Below are 24,506 nucleotides of genomic sequence, written 5' to 3'. Positions count from 1 at the left end.
AACACACTTCATGCTAAGCAAATTTGTGTGCTTAGCAGCTCTATGAAATTGGGCCCTGTAACGGCAAGTTTCTTTCCCAAGGACACAAGTGTCATGACCCGGATTTGATCCCACACTCTGATGAACCAGCCATCAGAACTCGAGTCTAATGCACTAAAGACTCTTTCGCCATGACACGCAACAAGCTCTACTATCAAACCAAGCTGACATCCTAATAAAACTCAATCATTCTAATGATTAAATAACAGCGGGGGATACTTTCCGGATAAGTCTGAGGTAAACTTGGTTCTTCTCTGTCAGGTTATGGCAGGTCCTTTCTGCATTCTTCTGGCGTTCTTCTGTGATTTGTAGAGCAGTGTGTAGCTTGCAGTTCTCCATGTACAATTCCTTCACCATAATGTCACTACGAGTTGACCTTGTCAGCTAAATAAACAAAAACAAAAAAAAGACAAGGAAAGTGTTGGTAAGTCATTTTTATGAAAGCTCAATGATCATTATGGCTTCGGTCACTCTGTTGGCTCTGGTAACTTTTTTATCTCAAATTTAACTATGTTTGAAAAACATGAATGGAAGAGAAATAAAAGAGAAAATTTTGTTTTTTCATTTTGGTACATTTCAGAGTGAACGAAGGTACACAAGTAAGGCATTTACCTCTTTCATGAACAACACATCAGTTTAACGGAAAAATTGGTGGAAAACACATACAACAACGACAACAACTGTACACAGAGCTACATGTATCTGTTTATTATTTGTATTGTCACTGTGAATGCATTTCTGAATCCACCCATCGACCTATCATACTGCAGGCTATGTGGCACATCTATCATCAAAACCATGTGGATGATTTCAAAGCAAATAGAAACAAGAATTTCTCACCTGGTCTTTCAGTTTATTGACGTACTCATCCAACGTCGCTCTCATCTTTTTCAGTTTCCTCTCCTGCTCAGCCTTAATCTCTGTCAATCTCTTAACCTCATCTTTCCATTCATCTTTGCTGCTTCTAACAATCCTCCCAATCTCTTGATTCCTCTCGTCTAACATCTTCTCTGTCTCCTTCTTTTGAGCGTCTTTACGGATAAGATCCTCGCGCAGACGTTGTAATTCCTTCATTGAGACATCGGACTGTTTGTCTTTGACCCGTTGCAATTCTCTCATGTGTTGCGTTTCTTGGATGGAGACTTGCATCTGGGCCTCAAGAAGCTGAGAATGATGTGATTGAAAAAGAGAATTTTATTTTTTATCATGAGGCAACATTGAACAAAGAAAAACTTTCATTTATTTTTTATGCAAGTTTGCCCCAAACAAGGCTAGAAGCCACTCCTGGTAAGAGGCTACAAGAGGAAAACGATTAACTGTGAAAAATAACTCAGGGGAGCTGAAAGTAAAAGCAGATATTCCTCTTAAAGACAGTGGACACTATTAGTAATTGTCAAAGACCAGTCTTCTCACTTAGTGTATCTCAACATATGCAAAAAATAACAAAATTTGAACTCAATTGGTCGTCGAAGTTGTGAGATAATAATGAAAGAAAAAAACACCCTTGTCACATGAAGTTGTGTGCTTTCAGATGCTTGATTTCATGACCTCAAATTCTAAATGTGAGGTCTCGAAATCAAATTCGTGCAAAATTACTTCTTTCTCGAAAGCTACGTCACTTCAGAGGGAGCCGTTTCTCACAATGTTTTATACTACCAACCTCTCCCCATTACTCGTTACCAAGTAAGGTTTTATGTTAATAATTATTTTGAGTAATTACCAATAGTGTCCACTGCCTTTAAAACAGATTGTAGAATGGAAGGCATGCACCAGGCACGGAGTTCCAAAGAGATGCAGTATGTGGAATAAAGCTGTTGGAATGGCTCCTTGTTCTACATCTCAGCAACAGTGAACAAAGAACCAAAGACAGCCACTTAACCATGTCAGGCAATTTTTAAAGGTACATGTTGATTATGTACTCAACTTGACTAAGGCATTGTTTATACTCACTTGTTTTTTAATATCAGTCAGATCCGTAGATAACTTCTCCTTCTCATCTGTAACTAACATCAGTTGTGCCTAAGAGTTGAGGGAAAGAGGGGGAAATTGTTACTTTTGCAAAGTACAAAAGATCATTGCATTGTATCTTGACTATGGTTATGCATCATTTCAGAAACCACATGTACAAGTTGACAGATATTGCGTATTACAAATGACCATTATTATAAAAGCCACTCGACACCCATGGTAATTGTCAAAGACCAGTCTTCTCACTTGGTGTATCTCAACATAAGCACAAAATAACAAACCTGTGAAAAATTTAACTCAATAGGTAGTCAAAGTTGCGAGAGAACAAAGGAAGAAAAAACACCCTTGTCGCACAATTTGTTTGCTTTCAGATGCTTGAATTCGAGAACCTCAGCGAGAAATCACTTCTTTCTCAAATACTATGTTACTTCAGAGGGAGCCAATTCTCACAATGTTTTATACTATCAACAGTTTTCCATTGCTCGTTATCAAGTAAGATTTTATGCTAACAATTATTATGGGTAATTACCAATAGTCTCCAGTGCCTTTAAAAGAAGTTGAAATAATATGCCTTCAGCGTGAACAATGAGTGTTAAAGAATAGTGTTAATAAATGCAAGTGGGATTTGAAACTTCGCATGGTTAAAGTAGAATTAGGTGAGGTTTGTGGTAACACAATGTGAAAATCTCTTTTGAGTAGTGTTGGTTCCGATTTGTCAACCACCAATTCTTCTCAGAACCACACTACTAAAAGAGATTTGTTCACATGGTACTACCGCTAACATCACCTAATAATAAATGCAATGCAGGCCTGGAATTTCATCTTTGAAAGGGCAAGGCCATTCTCATTTTGCAAAGGACCCTTCCATTGGAAAATCTGAAGTCAGTGGGAAACTTTTGAAGGGGCACCAAGGTCAAGAAAAGGGGCATTGGAGGCCATGGCCTCTCGTGACCTGCATGTAATGGACCCTTCCCATGAAATATGCTAATTACATTCACGCATGCGTACAGACCCTATTGGTTGGCAAACGCTATAGAGTTGTGCACTAAGCAGACGCACAATCGTGTCTGCGTCTAGCAGCCATTAGACGTGTACAAAACAGCGCGATGTTCCCTCATTTTGCCAACCAAAATGGTAGTGCGCACGCGCTATGGGCAGTTAACATATTTGATGCGAAGGGTCTATTCCAGGCCTGCAGTGCAAAACAGAATATGACTGAAATTATGAAATCATGATAAGAGTCTGGAGCCTGACCTCGTGTATTTGAGAGCTCATATGATGACTTTCCAGCTTCTCATTGGCCTGACTAAGTTGATCATCTAGCTTACTGACCGATCGTTTCAGTTGATCACATTCACGAATGGTAGACTAGAAGGAAGTGCGTTATGGGTGATATGAAAGTGATTGTTAGTAATGGGTTAAAAGTATTTAAAGCACACAGGAAAAACAGCAAAAATATGTAATGGTGACAGGGTTGACCACAGTTTTTGAAGTAGCAGGTGAAAAAATATAAGTACCCAGTGACAGCCATTTAGCTTGAGGGAAATTGGAGGGGGCAAAACAAAACTGGAAAAAAAGAAAGAAAAAAAGGAGCTGGCAGCAAAGGACTGATGAGCCGGCAAAATCAAAGGCAGTCAGCACTTCTGGACAACACTGGGTTATGTAGTGAGATGAGGAAGGAAGAAAGTGGGAAAGGGGAATGGGTGAGTTTGGGGAGGTGATGATGGATGAATAGGTAATTTTATTTTAATATTCAGCGTATGTGATGCAATCAAGTTAAAATGTCAAAGTCATTTCTTTCCTTTTTAGTTTGATCTGTAATCTCCAACACTTTTTGGACAAACCATATGGGTTTCCATAGGTGTTAGGAACTTTGAATCTTTCAACTCCACCTTATGTTATTTAATACCATCTTTGGAAAGACCAAATCTTTCCCTTTCTAATAATGGTTTGGTTGGGTATGGAGGGTAAACATGGACAAAAATACAGCTTTAGTAAAAATGGCCTTTGAGCTCAGGCTTGAGTGTGTTTTTTGGGGTGCAAACTTGGTCGACTAAACTCGTCAATGGTAAGGCAGATGGCAGAGGGGGTATGAGTAGGGACTAAAGTCGCCTATGGTATTGGGAAGGTTTAACACTGACGAGTGCAGTCGACTAAAGTTGCCTATAGTAAGCAAGGGTTAATACTGTGCATCTGCAAGGCATGATTTTAAAAGAGGAATCCTGGTATCTTACCCTCATATCTATCCGCACTTTGTCTTCAACATCCTCTTGGATTGACTTCTCCAACTCTTCTTTGTTGACAGCTAAAGACGTCTCCAGCTCATTCACTTCTTCTTTGAATCTAGTCTCTAACTTCTCTCTCTCCTGCTTAAATTTCTGTCGTTCTCTCTGAATCTTTTCCTCAAGCTGGGCCTTCTCCTGCTCTCGCCGATCCTCAAGGTCTACTACCTTCTTCTTGTGTGTCTCTACAAGCTCCAGTTTCTCTTTCTTATGTTTCTTCACCATCTCAGATTTCTCCTGTTTACTCTTTTCCAAGACTGAAGACTTGTCGCCTTTGCTCGCTTTCAGCAACTCCGCTTTCTCCAGTTCTAGTCTCTCTACTAACTCTTCTTTCTCCTGTTCAAAGTTTTCTATCATTGACATTTTCTCTTGGTAGAAGTTCCGCTCTATCTCTGCTCTGTGGTTGCTGAGAAGCTCATCAAAGTCTCTCCTTAACTGTCCTTTGAGCCCAACCTCCCCGTCAACAAAAAGAGACTCCAACTCGTGGACTTTTTCTTGGTAAGCTCTCTCAAGCTCAGCCCTCTCACGCTCCCACAGAGCTTGCATCTCTCCTTTCTCTTCCAAAAATTTCATCTCCAGATCCCTCTGCATTTTCTTAAGTCTCAACTCGCCCGCTGTTCTCTCTCGAATAATGTCTTCACTCAGATTTGACTTTTCTTCTGAGAGTTCTTTCTCTATGTGTGCCTTCTCATCCAGCAGTCTCTGTTTGACGTCAGCAATCCTATTGTCCATCTCCTGGTTGTATTCTGCCTCCAGCTGATCCCTGATCACAAAGGAGTAAAAATATTAGTTATCATCGTTGGAGAAAGTTTAAAAGTTTGCAAGATGGGTAACAAAAAACACAAAAGCAGCTAAGCATCACAAATTATGGTTAGTCAGTTTACCAGCCAACTTGTGGCTGGAAAACTTGTGACTGCGTATCCCATTTTGCATAATGACAGTCAACACCTAATCACTGATACACAAGTGAACTGTGACAAAGATGTGTTAAGTGTGACAGAAAGTTTTTTTTTTTTTTTTGGAAACTAATGACACTCCTAAAAGTAATTTTCGCATGGCCATTTTTAATACAATGCAAATGCTGAAACAGCACTACCGGTCACTCCTTTTCTGACAAATCTACATGACTCATTCCTAGAAGCATGTTGAGGTGACCAGGCATTGTTGTCGATGTCCCAGACATCAGACATTCCCAAATAATACAGACTGTAAAGACGCCGAAATAATCTCACCATAAACATATTACGATTGATTGATTGCAGAAAACACTTCACGAACCACAATTAAAGGCAGTGGACACTATTGGTAATTACTCAAAATAATTATTTGCAAAACCTTACTTGGTGATGATTAATGGGGAGAGGTTGATGATATAAAACATTGTGAGAAACGGCTCCCTCTGAAGTGACATAGTTTTCAAAAGAGAAGTAATTTTCCACAAATTTGATTTCAAGACCTCAGATTTAGAATTTGAGGTCTCGAAATCAAGCATCTGAAAGCACACAACTTCGTGTGACAAGGCTGTTTTTCTTCCATAATTAACTCGCATCTTCGACGACCGATTGAGCTCAAATTTTCACAGGTTCGTTATTTGATACATATGTTCAGATACACTAACTGTGAAGGCTAGTCTTTGACAATTACCAATAGTGTCCAGTGTCTTTAAAACCAACGTTACATTTGAAAATGCGCTTTAGACCTCGCACAAACCTGAGATCCGTTTTCTCTTTGGAGAAGAACTCCTCCAACTCCTGTTTCTCTTTCGCAAAGTGCTCTGCCATCTCCAGCTTCTCATCTCCAAACCGTCTCTCAATCTCCTCAATCAGTTGCTGCTGTTCTTTAACAAACTCTTCCTTCATCTCATCCTTCTGCTGGTCAAAGTTGTCCTCAAGTTCAGTGATTTCCATCTTGTAGCGGAACTCAATGTCTTTGCACTCACGCTCGTAGTTAGTCTTTGAATCAGTCAGCTCTTTGGTGTGTTCTTCCTTCAAGGTTTCGATCTCCGCTTCCAACTTGGCCTCTGTCATAAAAAAAGAGTACAGCATGTTAATCTAATGTGACGTTTGTTCATTTGGTTGATATATGAACTTGCAAAGAAATTTTCCTCTGAAATCTTGTGGGTTATTTTTGCAAGGTAGAACGTATTACTTCACTATGCTAATAACAATAATGATTACTGGATTTGTATATTTAATTTTTAGTTATGTCTCCGGCAGATAAAAAGTACAATAATGCACATTGGGAAAAAACATAAAAAGATACAGCAAGAAAAATTAAACTACAGAGGTAGGAGAGAGAGAGAACCAGCTGGGGCGGGGAGGATTGCCTGAAAGAAACGAAGCTCCCCGTCTTGAGGCTCTCCTCTCCAGCTGGTCTTAAAAGAACTCCAGTATACAAATACATAATAAAACAGTTTAAAAAACAATATAGTATTAAACTACTAAAGGATACAATGTGCTATAAGGAATTTACAACGTAATGGGGAAAACCAGTTGCAGGATGTAGAACAAGTACATGTTAAGAGACATTTTAAAGGACAAAACAATCTCAGCGGTTCTAATGGGGACAGGAAGACCAACAGTACTGTAAGTAGTTGCTAAGGTTAGTAAGGAATTACTGGATTGGTGAAAACTCTGAAATGACTTACTTTCTGCCTCAGCTTTCTTGATATCTTCTTCTTCATTACTATTGCCATCTCCTCCAGACCTGACTGCTAATGGCAGTCGCCGCTTAGACTTGGGATCTAACTCTTCCAATTCTGACTCGTTCTCTAAAAATTCACATAATAAACAAACATGATGAATAAAAGTGAAAGGGTGGCATTCTTGCATGGTGGAAAAAAGGATGATTTTGCCTTCTTTCCACTTTATGTGTATGTAGTCATCACACTAGGACGCCCTCTCTTTAGAGGTCAAACAAAGGTAGGCTAAACATCTGACATTACACTTTGAAGCTTTTGATTTCCCCCAAAGATCTGCCGTTGAGCCCACGTCCATAATCACCTTTGACCTTCCATTATTTCACACTCCCTTTATGGTTCTGGAGATTCACAGTTAAATCTGACATACATGTGCACACATATAAAACCAATATCGGTCCTTATCCAGTTATCCTTGCAGATAAGGACAGGGGACCAGTCTAGAACTAAGGTTGCTCATTGGTCCACCTTATTTGCTGTAGATACATTTACGTTTATTTCCATTGCTTCAACATGGTTTTACCAGATGTTGGTAAAGCAATAAGCTAAGGTCTGCCGACTTTCGTTTGGCAGGCCGCCTTTTAAGTTCACAGCCTCTTTTGGGATTGACTAGTCTTCCTTATTTTATTGATGAGCAAGTAAAGTTTTCGTCAAATCCATAGATTAATATTTAAGAACTAGAGGGCGCACTGATGATGCTTCTTGCACAAACGCGACGGGACCGCAAGGAGACACGCGCGCCATTTTGCACATGCGTTGAATATGAAGTACACATTGGAATTTGTGTTTATTGAACGCTGACGCGAGGCTGCTTTGTCAACTTACAAAAGGGCCGCACAAACACACGCTGTGCGATGCCTGTTTTGTCAACTTAGAAAATGGCCGCCTGCGCACATGCTGGGTCGCGTATATAGGCCAGTGCGCCCTCTAGATCTTATACATAACTCTATGGTCAAATCAGAACTGGTCTTTGTGTTGCAATATTTAGGGGACAGGTGTCAGATTTGTTGTATGAACCACTTTTGTTGTAGCTATTTCTTAAACAAACTCATTACTAACCTGATGATGAATTTCCACTTGACTTTTTGACGACATGAGGTTTGGTGTAGTCAGACAGCACAGATCCAACCCGGTTTGGTTTATTGGATCCGTAAGCCTTACTCCCCCTTCTTCTGATCTTCCTTTCCGATGACTGATGTTTCAGCAGCTCATTTTCCTGGGTCATCTCATCCAGTTGATCTTGGAGTACCTGAGTTGAAAAACAAATATTTTACTTGATTTTTTCCTTAAAGGCAGTGGACACTATTGGTAATTACTGAAAGTAATTTTTAGCATAATTGAAACGAGTAATGGGGAGAGGTTGATAGTATAAAACATTGTGAGAAACTGCTCCCTCTGAAGTGACATAGTTTTTGAGAAAGAAGTAATTTTCCTTAAGTTTGATTTCGAGACCTCATAATTAGATTAAGAGGTATCGAAATCAAGCATCTGAAAGCACCAAACTTCGTGTGACAAGGGTGTTTTTTCTGTCATTATTATCTCGCAACTTCGACGACCAATCGAGTTCAAATTTTCACAGGTTTGTTATTTTGTCCATATGTTGAGATATACCAAGTGAGAAGACTGGTCTTTGACAATTACCAATAGTGTCCAGTGTCTTTAAAATAAGTTGTTCTCAACATCCAAGTGTCATCCAGGTCATGAAACCTGTGCGCTTGAGCATGGCGCTTGACCGCGTGAGGGCGCTCTCAATCACTTCCGAGGGTATATTCATTCATACGCAAAACAGTTTTTAAAGATTGGAACACATTATAACCACAGACATCTAATCCATCACAGACAATAAGACTTTAAAAGGAGCCGTTATAATCCACCTCTAAAGCAAATTGAAACTACGGCGCAACAAAAGTGACAGAACGCCTATTAATTTGTGCAGGGCGAATCGCGTGTACCCCCGGAAGTGATCAAAATACTATTTATAGCGCCCCCGCGCGGTCAAAAATAAGGGGCATTGCTTCGTACAAAAAGTTGAGAAGATATTGCATTCAGCTCTACCAGCTAGGCTCCTAGTGGATGATACACATGCCTACATCCTTATAGACTGTGAAGGGAGCAACCCTGTTTCAGTGTTTCAGCCCCAGGAGTTGGGTGCAACGTACCCCTGGTGGCAATTGATTTGGGTCGTCAGCCCAGATCAGTCAAATGTAGCCCTCACCATGAAATGGCTGTATGGCCTTTTGATTTAAGCGATCTCTCATAATAAAAAAAAGACAAAAACAACTTACCCTGACATGTTCTTGGTATTCTTTGAGGCTTGCTTCAAAGAACTCCTCCTGTTGCTTTGAGACGGTTTCTCTGTTGGACTCTAATTCTGCCAACTGTGGAGCAAAGATGAAAGTTAAAGATCATCTAACAAGATCATTTATCTGGTATCAATTCCTTTGCCAGGTTTTTTTCACAATAAGGCAGCATACATCTTATTCACTGTACATGTCTTGAGTCAATTCTGAATGAAACATTTTTACAAGTATCAATTTAAGAGGCAAGACTTCTAATAAAAGTGACTTCACACCTTGCTTAGCAATTAAAAGTAGTTTTTTTAAAGCTTTTTTTTACATTGGCTGCAGGTTCAGGACTCAATTCATCTTGTGGCATGAAATCTGGTTTCAAAACGGAAAGGATTTTTCACTAGACTGGAATCTTACCCTCTCCTCAAGTTCTTGGAACCCATCAAGATCTCGTTGCTGTTTCTGTATGGTTTTTTGGTCATCATTTAACTTCTCAGCGGCCTCACCCAACTCTTTTTCCAATCTTGTTATCTCCTACAGAATAAACAATTCCAACATTGATTGTTAGCTTGTAAGCGTTTTAAAATCGATTAACGAAAAACCAAAGCAATTAAAATTAGCACAGAGTCGACAAGGGATCATGGTCTAATCACGTGTAAACAATGGACTGCTTCATCTTGATATTATATACTTCCACATTTATAACAAGTTTTATCTGTAAGTATTTAGTATAAATTCATTTATTCAGTAATTTCTGCACCTACATGTACTTCCATGGTAACCACACGCATTAGAATTCTGTTTGTTGGAATAATTTGAAGGACTTCAATGATTGTAATTACAAATTTAAACAAATCAAGACAACTAAAATTGTTTAGAACCAAGGAATAATTGTGAATAATTGTGGTTATTGTGGCATGACTTAAGGCCGAGTCACACTGCAGCGATAACGAAAACGACAAATATCCTGACTCAAAGAGAACGCATTCTATTGGTTGAATAAGCATGTGCGTATTCTGCGTGGAGCAATTCAACCAATAGAATGCGTTCTCTTTGCGTCGTGATCAATATTATTTTTAGGTTATCGCTGCAGTGGCACTAGGTCTTTTACCCCACCCATAATGAAATAAATTGTGAATAAACAGACTACACCTAAATGATCCAGTCTTTTTCATTTAATTTAATTTCGTCTACAATTTAAACGGGTAAAAAAACGACAATTACATCACAAAAATATACATAAAATACAAAAGGAAAGAGACATAAAAATATAGACGGCAGATTACACAATATGGTATGCATTATAAAGACATGAATATGGCACACCTGAAAAATTACAAACAAATAAATTTAGTTACTGTCCAGTTTTTTTCCAAATGCAAATAGACAACAAACAAATCCATAAGTCAACAAACACCATAAGGAAACTTGACTTTACAAAAATATACATAAAATACAAAAGGAAAGAGATAAATAAACAGCAGATAAAACATTTTCGCCTTCCAAAGACAGGACAGTGTCAGACAAACCTGAAAGATTTCAAAATAGTATACTTAAAGGGAAGGTACGTGTTTGGTAATAGTCAAAGACCACTCTTCTCACTTGGTGTATCCCAACATAAGCATAAAATAACAAGCGGGTGAAAATTTGAGCTAAAATTTAATCAAAGTTGTGAGAAAATGATGAGAGAAAAAACACCTTTGTTGGACAAATTTGTGTGCTTTCAGATAAGAATAAAAGACTTCTGGTTTAGTGAGAAATTACCTCTCTCTCAAAATCTATGCTACTTCAGAGGGAGCCGTTTCTCACAATGTTTTATACTATCAACAGCTCTCAAATGCTCGTTACCAAGTCAGTTTTTTTTGTAGTGAATATTTTTTTGAGTAATTACCAAACGTGTACCTTCCCTTTAATTACCGTTTATTTTTTCAAATGACATTAGACAAAAATTAGTCCAAAAACCACAATGAAACCTGACTTACTTGTTGTGTGTCCAGAAGTCTTTCTCTAAGCCCAGCATCCCCTGATTTCATTTGATTAATCTGGTCTTCTAATCGTTGACTTTGTTTCGTTGCCTGGGACGCCATCTGCATCCTTTCTTTCTCAAGCTCAGATTGCATCGCATTTACTTTCTCATGATATTTTTTCTCGGCAGCTCTGGGTGAGATAAAATCAGAAGTCTCTTTAATATAATAATATAATATAATATTGAAGTCTTATATAGCGCATGTATCTACCAAACAAGGTACTCAAGGTGCTGATAATATAAAAACTCTCAGAAAGATAGGTTACTGCAGTGATGGATTCTGAGACCCAATTATGTAGCACCATTATAAGGGTTTACATGGTGCTGCGGCGCATTAAGCAGCCACAGCCAGGAACAACGGGGCGAACCCCTTCTCTTTGCGATTAATGCACTGGGTTCTTTTACATGCGTTACACAACACATGGGACCAATGGCTTTACGTCCCATCCGAAGGACGAAGCAATGGCTACGTGTCTTGCTTTTAAAGGACACAAGTGTCATGGCTGGGGATTCAAACCCACACTTTGCTGATCAGAAACACCAGAGTTTGAATTCGGTGCTGTTAACCTCTCGGCTACGACACTTCCACAGTAACAATAATAATATTATTTTTAGAGCGCTTAGTAGGAATGTTTCTAATAGATATACCGTCTAAGCAGAGTAATGATTTAAAAGTATCGATGAAGGTGCTGCTTGAGAGTGGGTGGGTAGCTTGTTTTAAAGTATTATAGAGCTACGACCCAAAAAAAGCATGATCGCCATAGGGTGTCATGGTGCGAGGTCCCCGGGGAAAGCTGGGAATGAGTGGTGGAAGAAGACCATCTTTCAATGTATAGGGAAGTTAAAACATATTTTAATGGATTTCAAGGGTTACAATTGAGGATATTTTTGGAAAACATTTCAAAACCTCGAGTGAAGTAAAAAGCCTAAATTGAATCCAATAGCTAAGATGAATAACATATATTACAATTCAAGTGTTTTCTTACTGCAGTTTGGCTTCGTTGGTCTTCAGAATATTTGCATGAGACTCATCGACTTCCTTAACCAGTAAGGCATTCCGTTGGTTTGCCTCGTAAATATCACCCTTGAGTTTATCTCTTTCATCGGTCAGTGCATCCAACTGGGTTCTGTAAGATACAAATGGTAAATGGGTAATAATAATGTGGATTACATGACCAACTTTCAAGAGGAATTGTTGTGCCAGTCAAAAGGTCAAAATCTGTGCCATTTTCATTGTATAGACGATGTGACCTCTGACGCCACTTGCAAACAAGAACATGATTCGCGCGCATACCGCCGCGCAAAACCTTTGTGTTTTGGCAGCCAGCTAGAAAGTGTACATGCAATCTTACCATGACGTATACATGACGTATACAGTGTTTTGTTAAAAGAGGGCAGTTTGAATGTAAACGTAGGTCACATCGTCTATAAAGACCAATGAGTGAACAATGAGCTTAGCCTTGAAGGCCCTCCAGGGCCGAGGGCCTTGTCACACGAGGCAAATTTACCTGCAACCAACTGCAGTGCCTGCTACAGGACCACTCTAGTTGCACTTGAGCATTTTGTAAAAACATGTCTCACGATCCCAAAGAATAAAATGTGAACCTTCAAATGTAAATGGATTCTCTTCTTGGAGATTGCCTGGAACTGGTTGCCTGTATATTATTATTATTATATTGCCTCGTGTGGCATGACCCCAACGCACCATACCAAACACATCAACAGAGCAAAGAAAGATAGTGGAAGAGACTCACTTGAGGTGTTTAAGTTCTGATTGATACGTTGTCAATGCAGCCTGGTATACTCCATTGCTATCACCTGTAGTCATCAACACATGCTCCAAAGCTGCTGACAAATCCTGCAAGTTCACCTTCCCCGTCTCGGTGTTTATTTCAAGATTCTAAAACCAATGGAGCAGGAAAATTACCATTAAATAGTTTTCTTAATACTGATCGACAACCCATTTAAGTCTAAGTCTAGGGCGCAAACACTCGTAAAAAAAAACTGTTATTATCAATTTTTTTGGGGGTGGACAAGTGGGCTGGTGAAATATTTAATTTAATAATAATAACAACAATAATAAGACTTGTAGTGCGCACATATCCACTCTGCTGGGTGTTCAAGGCGCAGTAAAAAAAAACAAAAAACAAAAAAAAACAGACACAACAAAATTAGTCCTTAAAAACCTGTGACTTAAGATAAGTTTTGAGAAGAGATTTGAATTTTGTGGTACAAAGACAAGATCTAAGATTAAGTGGTAGAGAGTTCCAGACGCGTGGCGCAGCTGAAGAAAAAGACTGTCACCCCATGAGTGTCGAGACTTGTATCTTTCAAGATGTCAATAAGAGCAAAATAAAAAGGCGCATTCTCCCTTAACCACTGTCAAAAATATATTTCAAGGCCTCCTGAATGAGTTATGAATATGACTAGAAAAATATATTCAACAACTCACAACTTATAACATTTAGAAATATATACTGTGTACCTCTAAAACTTCCATGGGGTTTTGTATGCCTTGTGCTGCCAACTGCTCCGCAATGTCATCAGGGTTGGCATACCTTTAAATAATAATAATAATAATAATGATGATTATTCGATTTATATTTGTACCACTCTCATCGGGCCAGTTTGTAATGAAATGATTGTACATTCATTCATTCCTTAATATTCCAATAAAAAGTATTTCCCATGGCGACCGAGGATGAATAACTGGGAAAATAAACAGAGAATACAAAATGTAACAAGATGATAATTTGACACATTACAAAATGGAAACATCAAAACATTAAAAAAACATGTACATATTCATAGTATATGTTGATAATATATGTAAGTGAAAACAACAAATTTTAACATAACACATCATGAAATACCTGGAAAAATTATACATTACTATATGTGTAAATAACTGTCAAGTAACGTTGAGTAATGACAATATAATAAATGTGTGGTTTGCAAAGTCCATTACATTACACAACTTCAAATAAAATTTCAGACCAATCAGATCTTAGGACACGTATCTATAAAGAAAACTGTCTGAGGAAAAATGTCTACTAAGGATACAAAACAAATCTATATATATTCATAGGATACTACTGTACGTGTACGTGTACACATTTCATGATAAACAACAACACTGTGTGACCAGCCTATATGCCTACCCATCTTCCTGTTTCTCCTGTCCATCCGGATTTAATGTCCCACCCACCGCAGGATTTTTCCGCTGAAACGGCAGGAACTCCTCAAAATATTTTTTGAACATCTTCTATCTTTTGTTAAATCGCTGTCACATTATGGGAAAACTGTTGTATATATTGTAGTAATGGCTTTAGAGTTTGTCATGCAATAGATTGGTCTATTTGTGTAGTTATTAAATCACGCGATTTTTTAAAGCAACAGCTGTTGCACTGATAATTGTATGCACATGTGCTTTTGTGAAGCAGTCAATTGGAAACAAACACATGTCATGCAAGTGATAGTAATTTCTATTGTGATGCAAATACTAGTAGTAGTAGAGTGTATATCTGTCAATGATACATGCACACTTGTAAAACCTACAGCGAAAATCACTAATTAGCAACCTGACGTTATACTAACACTTGGCTCATCTGAAAGCCAGAACGGATAACCCTAAAAAAAAAATATCAAAAAATTGCGCTATATTTTTAATTTGCTGTATTTAATAAAAGTAAACAATGTATGTTGATGTAACTTTAAGATTTGGCGCATGAAAGTGACTTCATTCATCGTACATTGTGTATAGTGCATAGTACAAGATTGTAATGCAACAAAAGAAGTCAAAGAGACAATGTTTTTCATAAGGGAATCAATGTGTGGTGAAGAGGTTTTCAACTAGTGGTTTAATCCCAACGAGGCCTGGTTCTTGATAATTTTACCGAGACGAAGTCGAGGTAAATTATAACGAACCAGGCCTCGGCGGGTTTAAACCACTAGATGAAAACCGATTCAACACACTTTGATTCCCATTCATAAATACTTTTTCCGTCAAAAACATCATCACTTTTTTGTCAAAAAGTAAAATAAATGCAAACATTATAATTGTTAAATGATTTCTTTCAACACAACACCCCTCCAGCTATGAAATGGTAAAGCCCTCCGCCGCCCTCGGGTAAACAACTCCTTATAAGGGAATGCTGTGCGCGTATCGCATGATGTGGCACAACTGTTTCAGCCGCTGCTCTCGACCAATAGGAACGAAGAAACTGTCTTATAAGAACAGGTGGAAGGTCGCGTGTCACGCCCATGAATTACTGTCTGAGGTATTTATGAATATAGGTTTAATTACTAATGACTTCTAAGTTTAGTGTTAAGGTATGTATTTGAACAGGTTGCATGTTCCACTTCCAGGGCGGCCCTGTCAAACCCTGATTTTTAAAATTTTATATATTAAGTAATTTTGGGTAATGTGAGGGAGCTTTTGCCCGTTCAAAGTTTCAAAAGCATACTAAAAGCATACATGGATGTGAACATAGCATCTTTTTACACTTGTTTACACTTTCATCCAGCTTTTATGACAAAACGGCTTATCTATGTATGTTCTTTACGCAATTGTTTTTAAACAAAAGTTTTTCCATGGATGGGGCAAGGGGGGGGGGGTTCCCACCAGATACTCAAACCACAGAGCAGTGCTACGTCCCTCTATCGACTAAAGCGTTACAGTCCTTCACAATTACCAACTACTATTGAAATGAAAAACACTAAATTGACCAGAAGAATATAAAACTTTGCAAGGTGGAAGTAGTAACTAAGAGAGGTTTGCAGTAATACCATGGGAATATTTTAAGCATCTTTCTGTTGTTGGCTAATGTTCTTAATGTCTTTATAGATTTATTGTAAATAATTATAGATTTTTTAATATGGCCAGGGATATTGGAATTGAAGGCCTTCGGGCTACAGTTTTTTGGTAAACTTTTTTAACCCCAGGCATATGTCCCTGGCTTTTGTTTTGTTTTAATTATGTTTGTATTTTGTATGTGTTTTTATGCCAAATAAATAATAATAATAATAATAATAATAATAATAATAATAATAATAATAATAATAATAATAATAATAATAATAATAATAATAATAATAATAATAATAATAATAATAATAATAATAATAATAATAATAATAATAATAATAATAATAATAATAATAATAATAATAATAATAATAATAATAATAATATCTCTTTAGAGTAGTGTTGGTTCTGTAAAGGACTGGTGGTTGCAACTCAAAATTTCGATCAGTATGCTCTGAACGTCTTCAGTAGAAACACAAAACTATCGGAACAACTCTTAGTACTCACCCAGTAAGATCTCTGTCCAGCATCGTTAACAGCTGAGTGCCACCGATCATAGATGGTGTAGCAGTTCTATAGAATGGGTCATCCATTGCACTGCCCATCATTGACATACGAAGCTTAGCTTTCTGAGCCGTTGACAATGTACTTGGTAGAGGAGTGGTGGGTGGGCGAGGGCCTTCGTGACGAAATAAACCCTCTAAGAATTCCTGGAAACCGACTCTGTCATCCCCGTCGACATCAAGCTTGTTAAACAGATTCTTCAATTCCTGAAAATCAAACGATATTCTTAGTCAGAACTAAGGCGGCGTAGAACGTTATGCGAAATCAGAAATCCACTTCTTGATTTTATTGTTTCTTGAGTTATATTTGTATCTGCCTTTCTTTATTTTTCTTTGTTGTGTTGATAAGCTTGTGTGAGCATGTATTTTCTTTTCTTTTTAGAGGGTAATAACTTTTATTATGTCTTATGGTCTGCCTTATTGGGAGTAAACATACATTAAGATATGGTCAGTGTCTAATTGTGCATGCGTCGCCAAAAAATGCAAAGGCTCTACTGCACATGAGTAAAGCCCGTTTCATATTTCCTGCAAATGTGATATGTAGTTTCACATCAAAAATTCGTAACAAACAATTCTCAATTCCTGTGAAACATTTGCAGCAAAAACAGAGCTTTGATGAAAAATTTTGCCTTGTACGAATCATTCGCAGAAGTATGAACTGGGTTTAACTCTTAAAAAAGCTGACTCCCAAAATGGTGCAAGAAAGATTTATCATGAGATGACCTAAGACAACACCATCGTACCTCTTCATCCATGTCTTCCATACCAATATGTTGACAGACTGTCGACAGGTCATTGATGTCTAAGTAGCCATCACTACCGACACCCACCTCATTCCATATAGCTTGGACCTGTTCAGCTTCGGTGGGTGCAGCTTCCATCAAACTCATGGAAGCATTCATCTGACCTGAAAAAACAAAGTTTGGAAAATTTTATTTCCAACTCTTTAAGGCTAAGTACACAGTATTTTTGGAACCGTTTATCTGCGTTAATCCTTTTTAAACGTAGATGCACACAATAAAAGTAACATCTGAACATTTCAAAAGGTAGTCTTGCCATAAACACACTCGTTCAATTAGAATACTTCTAAAATACTCAGCCCGCTGGTCAACTTGCATCCATTTAAAGGATTCGGGTACTTTTTCAAAATGTCAGATTTACATTAACCTTAGTACAGGGTTTGAAGATAACGATGGTAGAAAGCTTCTCGTAAAATATTACCTGCTGAAGCGCTGTAGTTTTTGAAAAATTAGTAAAACAAGTCACAAAATAATTTTCGTCTCAGTGAGACAACAACTATTTTAGCAAGTAAAAACGTATTAACCAGTTATAAACACCATAACATACCATAACTGGTTAATACGTTTTTACATGCCAAAACTGAGACAAAAATTATTTTCGTGACATTGTTTTACTCATTTCTCAAAAACTATAGCACCTCAGTAAGTAATATTTTAAGGGAAGCTTTCTGATAATCATTAGCTTCAAACTTTGTAAGTTTTTAAATGTAAATCTGTGGACATTGTGGGTTTTTTTTGTTAGAAAAAAATACAAGACCTTTAAGCTTAGTGTAATCATTAACATGTATTAAATGTTCATATCTAACTCTACAATCCAATATTAATATGGCTCCCAGGTTTTCCCAAAATCTGATTTTTATTAACAGAGTGATCAGCAGCATGAGTCCAAACTGTACAATAGTCAATGTGAGGCATGGTGAAAAAAACAATACAAATTACGGGTATGTGGGTCAACATAACAACTCAACCGCTTCAACACTCCAATTTGTAAAGACATTTTGGCAGCGGTCTTATCAACATGAGTATCCCATCTGAGATATTGGTCAAACCAGACACAAAGATAATTTAATTTGGTCTCATTCTCTAAAACCTCCTCCTTTATTTTAACAGATAGATTGTTACCTCTTCGATTTTTTGGGAGATGTACCAATAGTCATTACTTTGGTTGTGGTAGCATTGATGTGAATTTTTATGTGAATTGCCAAATAAATAATAATAATAATAATAATAATAATAATAATAATAATAATAATAATAATAATAATAATAATAACAACAACTTGGTGCAGCTTAATCTTTTAAGTGACGTATTCAGTAACATTATAAAATCCAATATGCCCACACCCATCTTGCAAGTCAAACAAATCATCCATTTTGAAACTTACCTTCAGCTTCAAATGTCTCATGTACAATCATAGGTATGTCTCTCCTGCTTGCTGACAAAACACTATCAGCCTCAAACTCACCATCCAAACTCTGCATGCAAAAAAATAAATGTGGACAATATATTATTCAGTTGTGCTACTTTGTATACTAGGTGTATTCATGGAGGAAGGAAGAGAAGGAGTTCGAACGACCCGCAAAACCGCAGAGTAACAAAAGAACACTCTGACAATGCCCCTGTCTGGCCAGTGAAAAAAGATAGGAGACCTCCAGCTGGACGGCCGATTAACGAGTATGATTAAATCTCTTTGCACAGAGCGTGTGGTACCGCCAGTCTGCGCTTCTTGCCTGCGTGTAAAGTTGAATCATTGGAGACTAGAATTGTGAATATACACGTTTTCATTTACCGTTTGTGGTGTTTCACTGAAACATCATGGCATATTTTACATTTTTTGTGCCTTTCCGGTCACTAGCGGTGGTTCAAAATTTGGGTATTAGCACACGAGGGTGGTTGGTATTCAATTGTGTTTTTCGATTTGGTGACCACAAGTGTACACAATTTTTATCAGGTCTCAAAAAAGTTGTTTTTCTGTATTATATCCATACGACACCATAGTTGAGTGAAGAACCAAGTGCGCACGCGCAAACTCACATACGCCAGGTCGCCCATTGTCTGTGTAATGTATGTGGGTGACTACGAGGTGTCGTTAAACGGTTGCGGTACCACGGGTTCGACTTTTGAAGTCCCTTCGTTCGAGCTCCTTCTCTTCCTTTCTCCATGGTGTATTGATGCCTTCTGGTAATTACCATACTCAATATTGGTTTCAATAGACTATCAAGTGATCCATCATAGACTCTAGTAGCCCCAGATTTTGTAGTTAAAGGCAAAGTATACTTTTGGATTTTGGAACCGGTCCAATCGTTACTAAAAATGGTATACATTTGCAACAGCAGCAGTGCTTATTAACAAGTAAGTTTTTATGGTAATTAATTGATGGAGTAATTTCCTGAGGTGTTCACTCTCTTTAATACCAGATTGTCCAAACTAACTCACCTCGCTAATATCGTCAGCAAAGGATAAAGACTTGCTTGATTTCCCCCGCCCTTTACTCCTCCCTCCAGACAGACTGGTTTCCTTCTCTGTCCTGTTCAGTCGTGGTGAATCAATCCCAGTGAAATGACTACTTAAATCGGTTTCAATGTCTGAGAAATCGGCTGTGTAACTCAAGTCAAAATCGGGCCGAGATCGCCGGCCATATTTCTTTCCAGCTTTTACATATTTGGGCGAAACCTCTACTTCTTCAGCTAAAGATACTGCATCAAAGAGAGAAAATGGAAACTGTTTACCCTTGAGTACATTGACAAAACATTTTGCACATACAGCAAATGTTCCACAAATAGTTGGAGGGGCATTTTTTAAAGATTGATGAAGGTGTTTGCTTAGTTTTCTTTGAATCTTAACCCCAAATAATTCAATATGTGTACAGTCTTTAATTTACATGTAGCTCATAGGATTGTATCCCTGTCTTAAAGGCACTGAACACGTTTGGTAATTGTCAAAGACCAGTCTTCTCACTTGGTGTATCCCAACATAAGCATAAAATAACAAGCCTGTGAAAATTTGAGCTCAATTGGTCATCGAAGTTGTGAGACGATGATGAATGAAAAAACACCCTTGTTGGACGAATTTGTGTGCTTTCAGATAGGAATAAAAGACTTCTAGCTAGAAGTCTTTTATTATTTTAGTGAGAAATTACCTCTTTCTCAATAACCTATGCTACTTCGGAGGGAGCCGTTTCTCAAAATGTTTTATACTATCAACAGCTCTGCAATGATCGTTACCAAGTCAGTTTTTAAGTTAATTTTGTTTTGAGTAATTACCAAACGTGTACCTTCCCTTTTATGATAGAAATGTAGCGATCGGTAATAAATTATTTCAGTTATTATATGTTTCAATGGCTTATCTGTATAATGACATTCTTGACCTTTTTTCTTTGTAAGGAACTTTGGAATAAAACAAACTTTTGGTTGAATCCACATTTCAAGAACAAGGAAGATTATGATTGGTGGTGCACATGGCCCGGATTACAGTAGGTAAGTAGTCTGACGTACAAACACAAGTCAAGAATGATGCATGGGTAAGCCAAACATCATGTGTAGGTAGACATGCTTAGCAAGTGTTGATAGACCTGTTTATTTTAAGTATCAAATGCACACACACAAAAAACCCAACATACATGCTTTTCAGATTATAACACAGAGTGGTAATGGCCTCAAGCCTTCAAGGTTTTAGTTACTGTTCGGTTTAAGTTTACCCAACATTGTAATTTGTTTGCTTCGATCTGATTCTGGCTGATCCAGGTTTTAGGGATGGTTCATTTCCAGACTTTTTAGTGTGTTTTTATAATTGTATTGCTGTTTTTTAATTTCTTAGGTTTGTTAATGATTAATTACTTAGATTAGTTCTTTTTAGCCTTTTTTTCTTTTCTTAAATTGTATCTATGTGAAGCGCCTTAAGTTTTCGTTATTATTATTATTATTATTATTGTAGTCTGAGATTTTTCAAAGGCCAAATACAACACACACAATTGTATGCATTGTACACTAATGTAACAGTGAAGCAGTCAGATAGAAAGTTTGATACAGATCACGCACAAAAATGGCTGTGAAATATAATCCACGCAGGAAGGTCTAAGTAATGCCTTAAATGAACCAGATATAACCAGATATTTTTTAGGTCAAAGGTCTCCAACATCAGTTGTTTTCAATGGCTTTTCCTGACTTTAAACAAACAACTTTGTAGTTTAGTCAGGAATGTTGACAAACTTGCCAGCTTAGCCAGCTGGGTAGTTTGACTTCTTCTTATTCATTTGGAATGTTATATTATGAATTGTTTTAAATCAAATTTCCAATTATTTCTTTTGACCCACCCACTCACGCTTCCACCAACCTACAACTGCATTTTTTTTGAAGCATTTGACCCTTCTGAATGGCCCCTTTTTACCATGGAGAAGAAATAGTGTAATGGTCTTAAAATATAATAGACCTTTATCACGGTGTGGCCATCTTGATTTTACTCCATTCCAACTCATTGTAACCAAACTGAGGCTGGACGAAATTATAGTCTGGTGCCATGTTTGCGTATTGAATGTTAGCATTCATTTCTGTTATGGAAACAGGGAACATGACCAAGATGGTGACAGCATGGTAAAGGTACATTACATACCTTCATTGATACTCCCAATGCTGATGTTGTCTTCTTCTATATGGTCCATACCATCAAGATCAACGGCACTTGACAACACCATAACAAATCCCTCCTTGAAGGTATCAAAGTCAACCTGAAATCAAGTCATTCAAAAGCTTTAAAATCATGCAGCCATTCACAACATGGTAAAGAATAATCACAGTTAAATGACCACCATTGCTCAGTGCCTGGAATTACACGTAGGCAACTTTATTGCCCTGCCATCGGTTTCACCAGACTCTTCCTAACTTAGGAGTACTCTTTAGGACTTAGTCTGAGTTAAGTTCCGTACCCAAAGACATCATGACGCATTGAACCCATCCTAAGTTAGGATGGGTTACTCGTCCTAGCATTTCGTGAAATCGGCTGCAGGTCATTTGGCCAATAAAACTCTTTTAATTCCCCAGTCTAGATCAACTATATATTCTCATATTGGATAATTTGAAAAATATCACTCTTAGAGTCTTAGAAGAAATTATAGAGTATTACATGCAATGTATTAAAACTTACCAGTTTCTGTGTACTATTTCCCACAAGATGCTGCAATAAGTCATCTGCCTGCTCATCTAATTGAAGCTTTGTACATAAATCCTGTAGTTCCTCTCTATTAAGCATACCAAGACCACCAGCGTCGCAGCTGTCGAATACCTCCTTCAACTGCGACACGTACATGTCTTGGTCCCCGGAGTCATCCATTGTACAACTATGGTTCTACACAGATGACTGAGCTGTAAAGTTCAAATAACAACATTATCAATAGTACTATACAAAGAAGGAGAAATTTGAGCCCTATATTTTGTTCCCTTGCACAAAGATGTTTTTTCTCCTGATAGTGATACTGATCACTGATAGAAATATATGAATGTCCGACAACTCATTCGTCGGACAACTTGTCCATTCAGACAACTCGACAACTAAGACAACTCGACGGTTTGGACAACACGATGGTTCAGACAACTCGACTTTGAGACAACTCGACGGATGGCTAAGACAAGTCGATGGTTGAGCGGCCGACCTCCGTTACTGTCATGTTTACACAAATTTTCCTGTGTATAACTTGTGCGATTCTATAATTTATCATTATTTATAACAAGAAAGTGTGGTGTCCCAGTGAAATCATACATTAAAGAAACATTGGTTAGTGACTATGTCCTGCGAGACTTATTTATAAAAAAACACTTTTTTTACAATTAAAAATACAATTCTTTCAACAGTTTGAAAGTGATTACATGGTTGACTTATGTTCAAATAATCTAATAAAGTGCATTTAAAAATTGTTGTCATGAGGGGTTGTGAGTTGTCGGTTTCAAGTGCGACCGACAACAATAACAACTTTTAAAAAATCAAACATGTTTATACAAATATAATGAAAATACGCGGGTCATGGTAAAAAATAGAAAAACGTATCAATTATCCATTTGCCCGGATATTAAAGCCCGGGGTGAAAATTGTCCCCCATGTGCCAAGTTTACACAGGTCAGTACACCCCCCCCCCCCCCCCCCCCCCCCCCCCCCCCCCCCCGCAAGGCCGCTATTTTAGTATTTACCCCGGATAACTTTCCGTATGGTGCCACCACTTTTTCACTCATTTTTACAAAAAGGGATATCTCATTGAGGTAAATTAGATACTATATTATTTCATATCGAATGAAAAAGTGGTGGCGCCATACGGAAACTTTTCCTATCAATCAGGTAAATAAGTTCCTATATTATTTTATATCGAATGAAAAAGTGGTGGCGCCATACGGAAACTTTTCCTTTACCCCTCCCACCCCGCAAGCCCCTGTCATGTCATGGGCAGCCATTCGTCGACTTGTCTTGACCCAAAGTTGAGTTGCCTGACAGTTGAATAAATTATCCGTCAAGTTGTACGAACCATCGAGTTGTCTGAACCGTCCGAGTTGTCCGAACGGACGAGTTGTCAGACGGACGAGTTGTCTGTCTCCAATTATAATATTTATGCACACGTTATAACTTACTCTGTCCCTCTGTCAAGCTCAAGCTTCAAAACAATTGAAAGAAAACCTCACCTGGTAAATCTTAACAACTTAATCTTAACATCCAGATCAACCTGTTCATCCTTTGAAATACACAATATCTCGAAATGCTTTGGAATGTTCCGTGTTTTAAAAATGACTAATATAAACACTCAGTATGATGATTGTATTCCATCCACCTTGATGACCTTCGAGCCGTGCATTGGAGCAGTGAATAGCGTCCCCGTTGCATCGCAATAATACCCTCACTGGTAAACGGCACCTATATTGGTTGTAAGCGCAAAGAACCAAGGGACCAGCGACGTCCACGAAAAGGCAATCAATCAGACTGTCACGTGACCAAACACCTGCACGGTTAACAAAATCATAACAGAACAACAGAGGGCGGTGTTGCATATTTTAACGGTA

The 24,506-nt window shown here is 37.9% G+C and overlaps 1 protein-coding gene across 2 annotated transcripts; it reads right to left on the bottom strand.

The window, feature by feature from the left end:
• Nucleotides 1–50: 50 nt before the first annotated feature.
• On the bottom strand, nucleotides 51–24,303 carry LOC117300385 (ninein-like protein). Of its 2 annotated transcripts, XM_033784168.1 has the most exons (21): nucleotides 24,132–24,303; nucleotides 22,612–22,829; nucleotides 22,081–22,195; nucleotides 19,909–20,168; nucleotides 18,857–18,947; nucleotides 17,415–17,578; nucleotides 16,616–16,878; nucleotides 13,787–13,859; nucleotides 13,056–13,201; nucleotides 12,288–12,428; nucleotides 11,258–11,432; nucleotides 9,693–9,809; nucleotides 9,273–9,365; nucleotides 8,047–8,236; nucleotides 6,937–7,059; nucleotides 6,000–6,309; nucleotides 4,242–5,052; nucleotides 3,262–3,375; nucleotides 1,990–2,058; nucleotides 880–1,203; nucleotides 51–423 (listed from the first exon to the last, which is right to left on the bottom strand). In XM_033784168.1, exons 2-21 carry the CDS (start codon nucleotides 22,795–22,797, stop codon nucleotides 238–240), a joined length of 3,951 nt encoding a protein of 1,316 aa, XP_033640059.1. In that variant the 5' UTR covers nucleotides 22,798–22,829; nucleotides 24,132–24,303; the 3' UTR covers nucleotides 51–237. The 2 variants fall into 2 exon arrangements, with proteins under 2 accessions (XP_033640059.1, XP_033640067.1); XM_033784176.1 differs by lacking the exon at nucleotides 3,262–3,375.
• Between the last annotated feature and the right edge of the window lie 203 nt (nucleotides 24,304–24,506).

This window comes from Asterias rubens, chromosome 1 (assembly GCF_902459465.1).
Source record: "Asterias rubens chromosome 1, eAstRub1.3, whole genome shotgun sequence".
NCBI lineage: Eukaryota > Metazoa > Echinodermata > Asteroidea > Forcipulatida > Asteriidae > Asterias > Asterias rubens.
The sequence above is the reverse complement of the archived record's forward strand: the minus strand, read 5'-3'. Positions and strand labels throughout refer to the sequence as shown.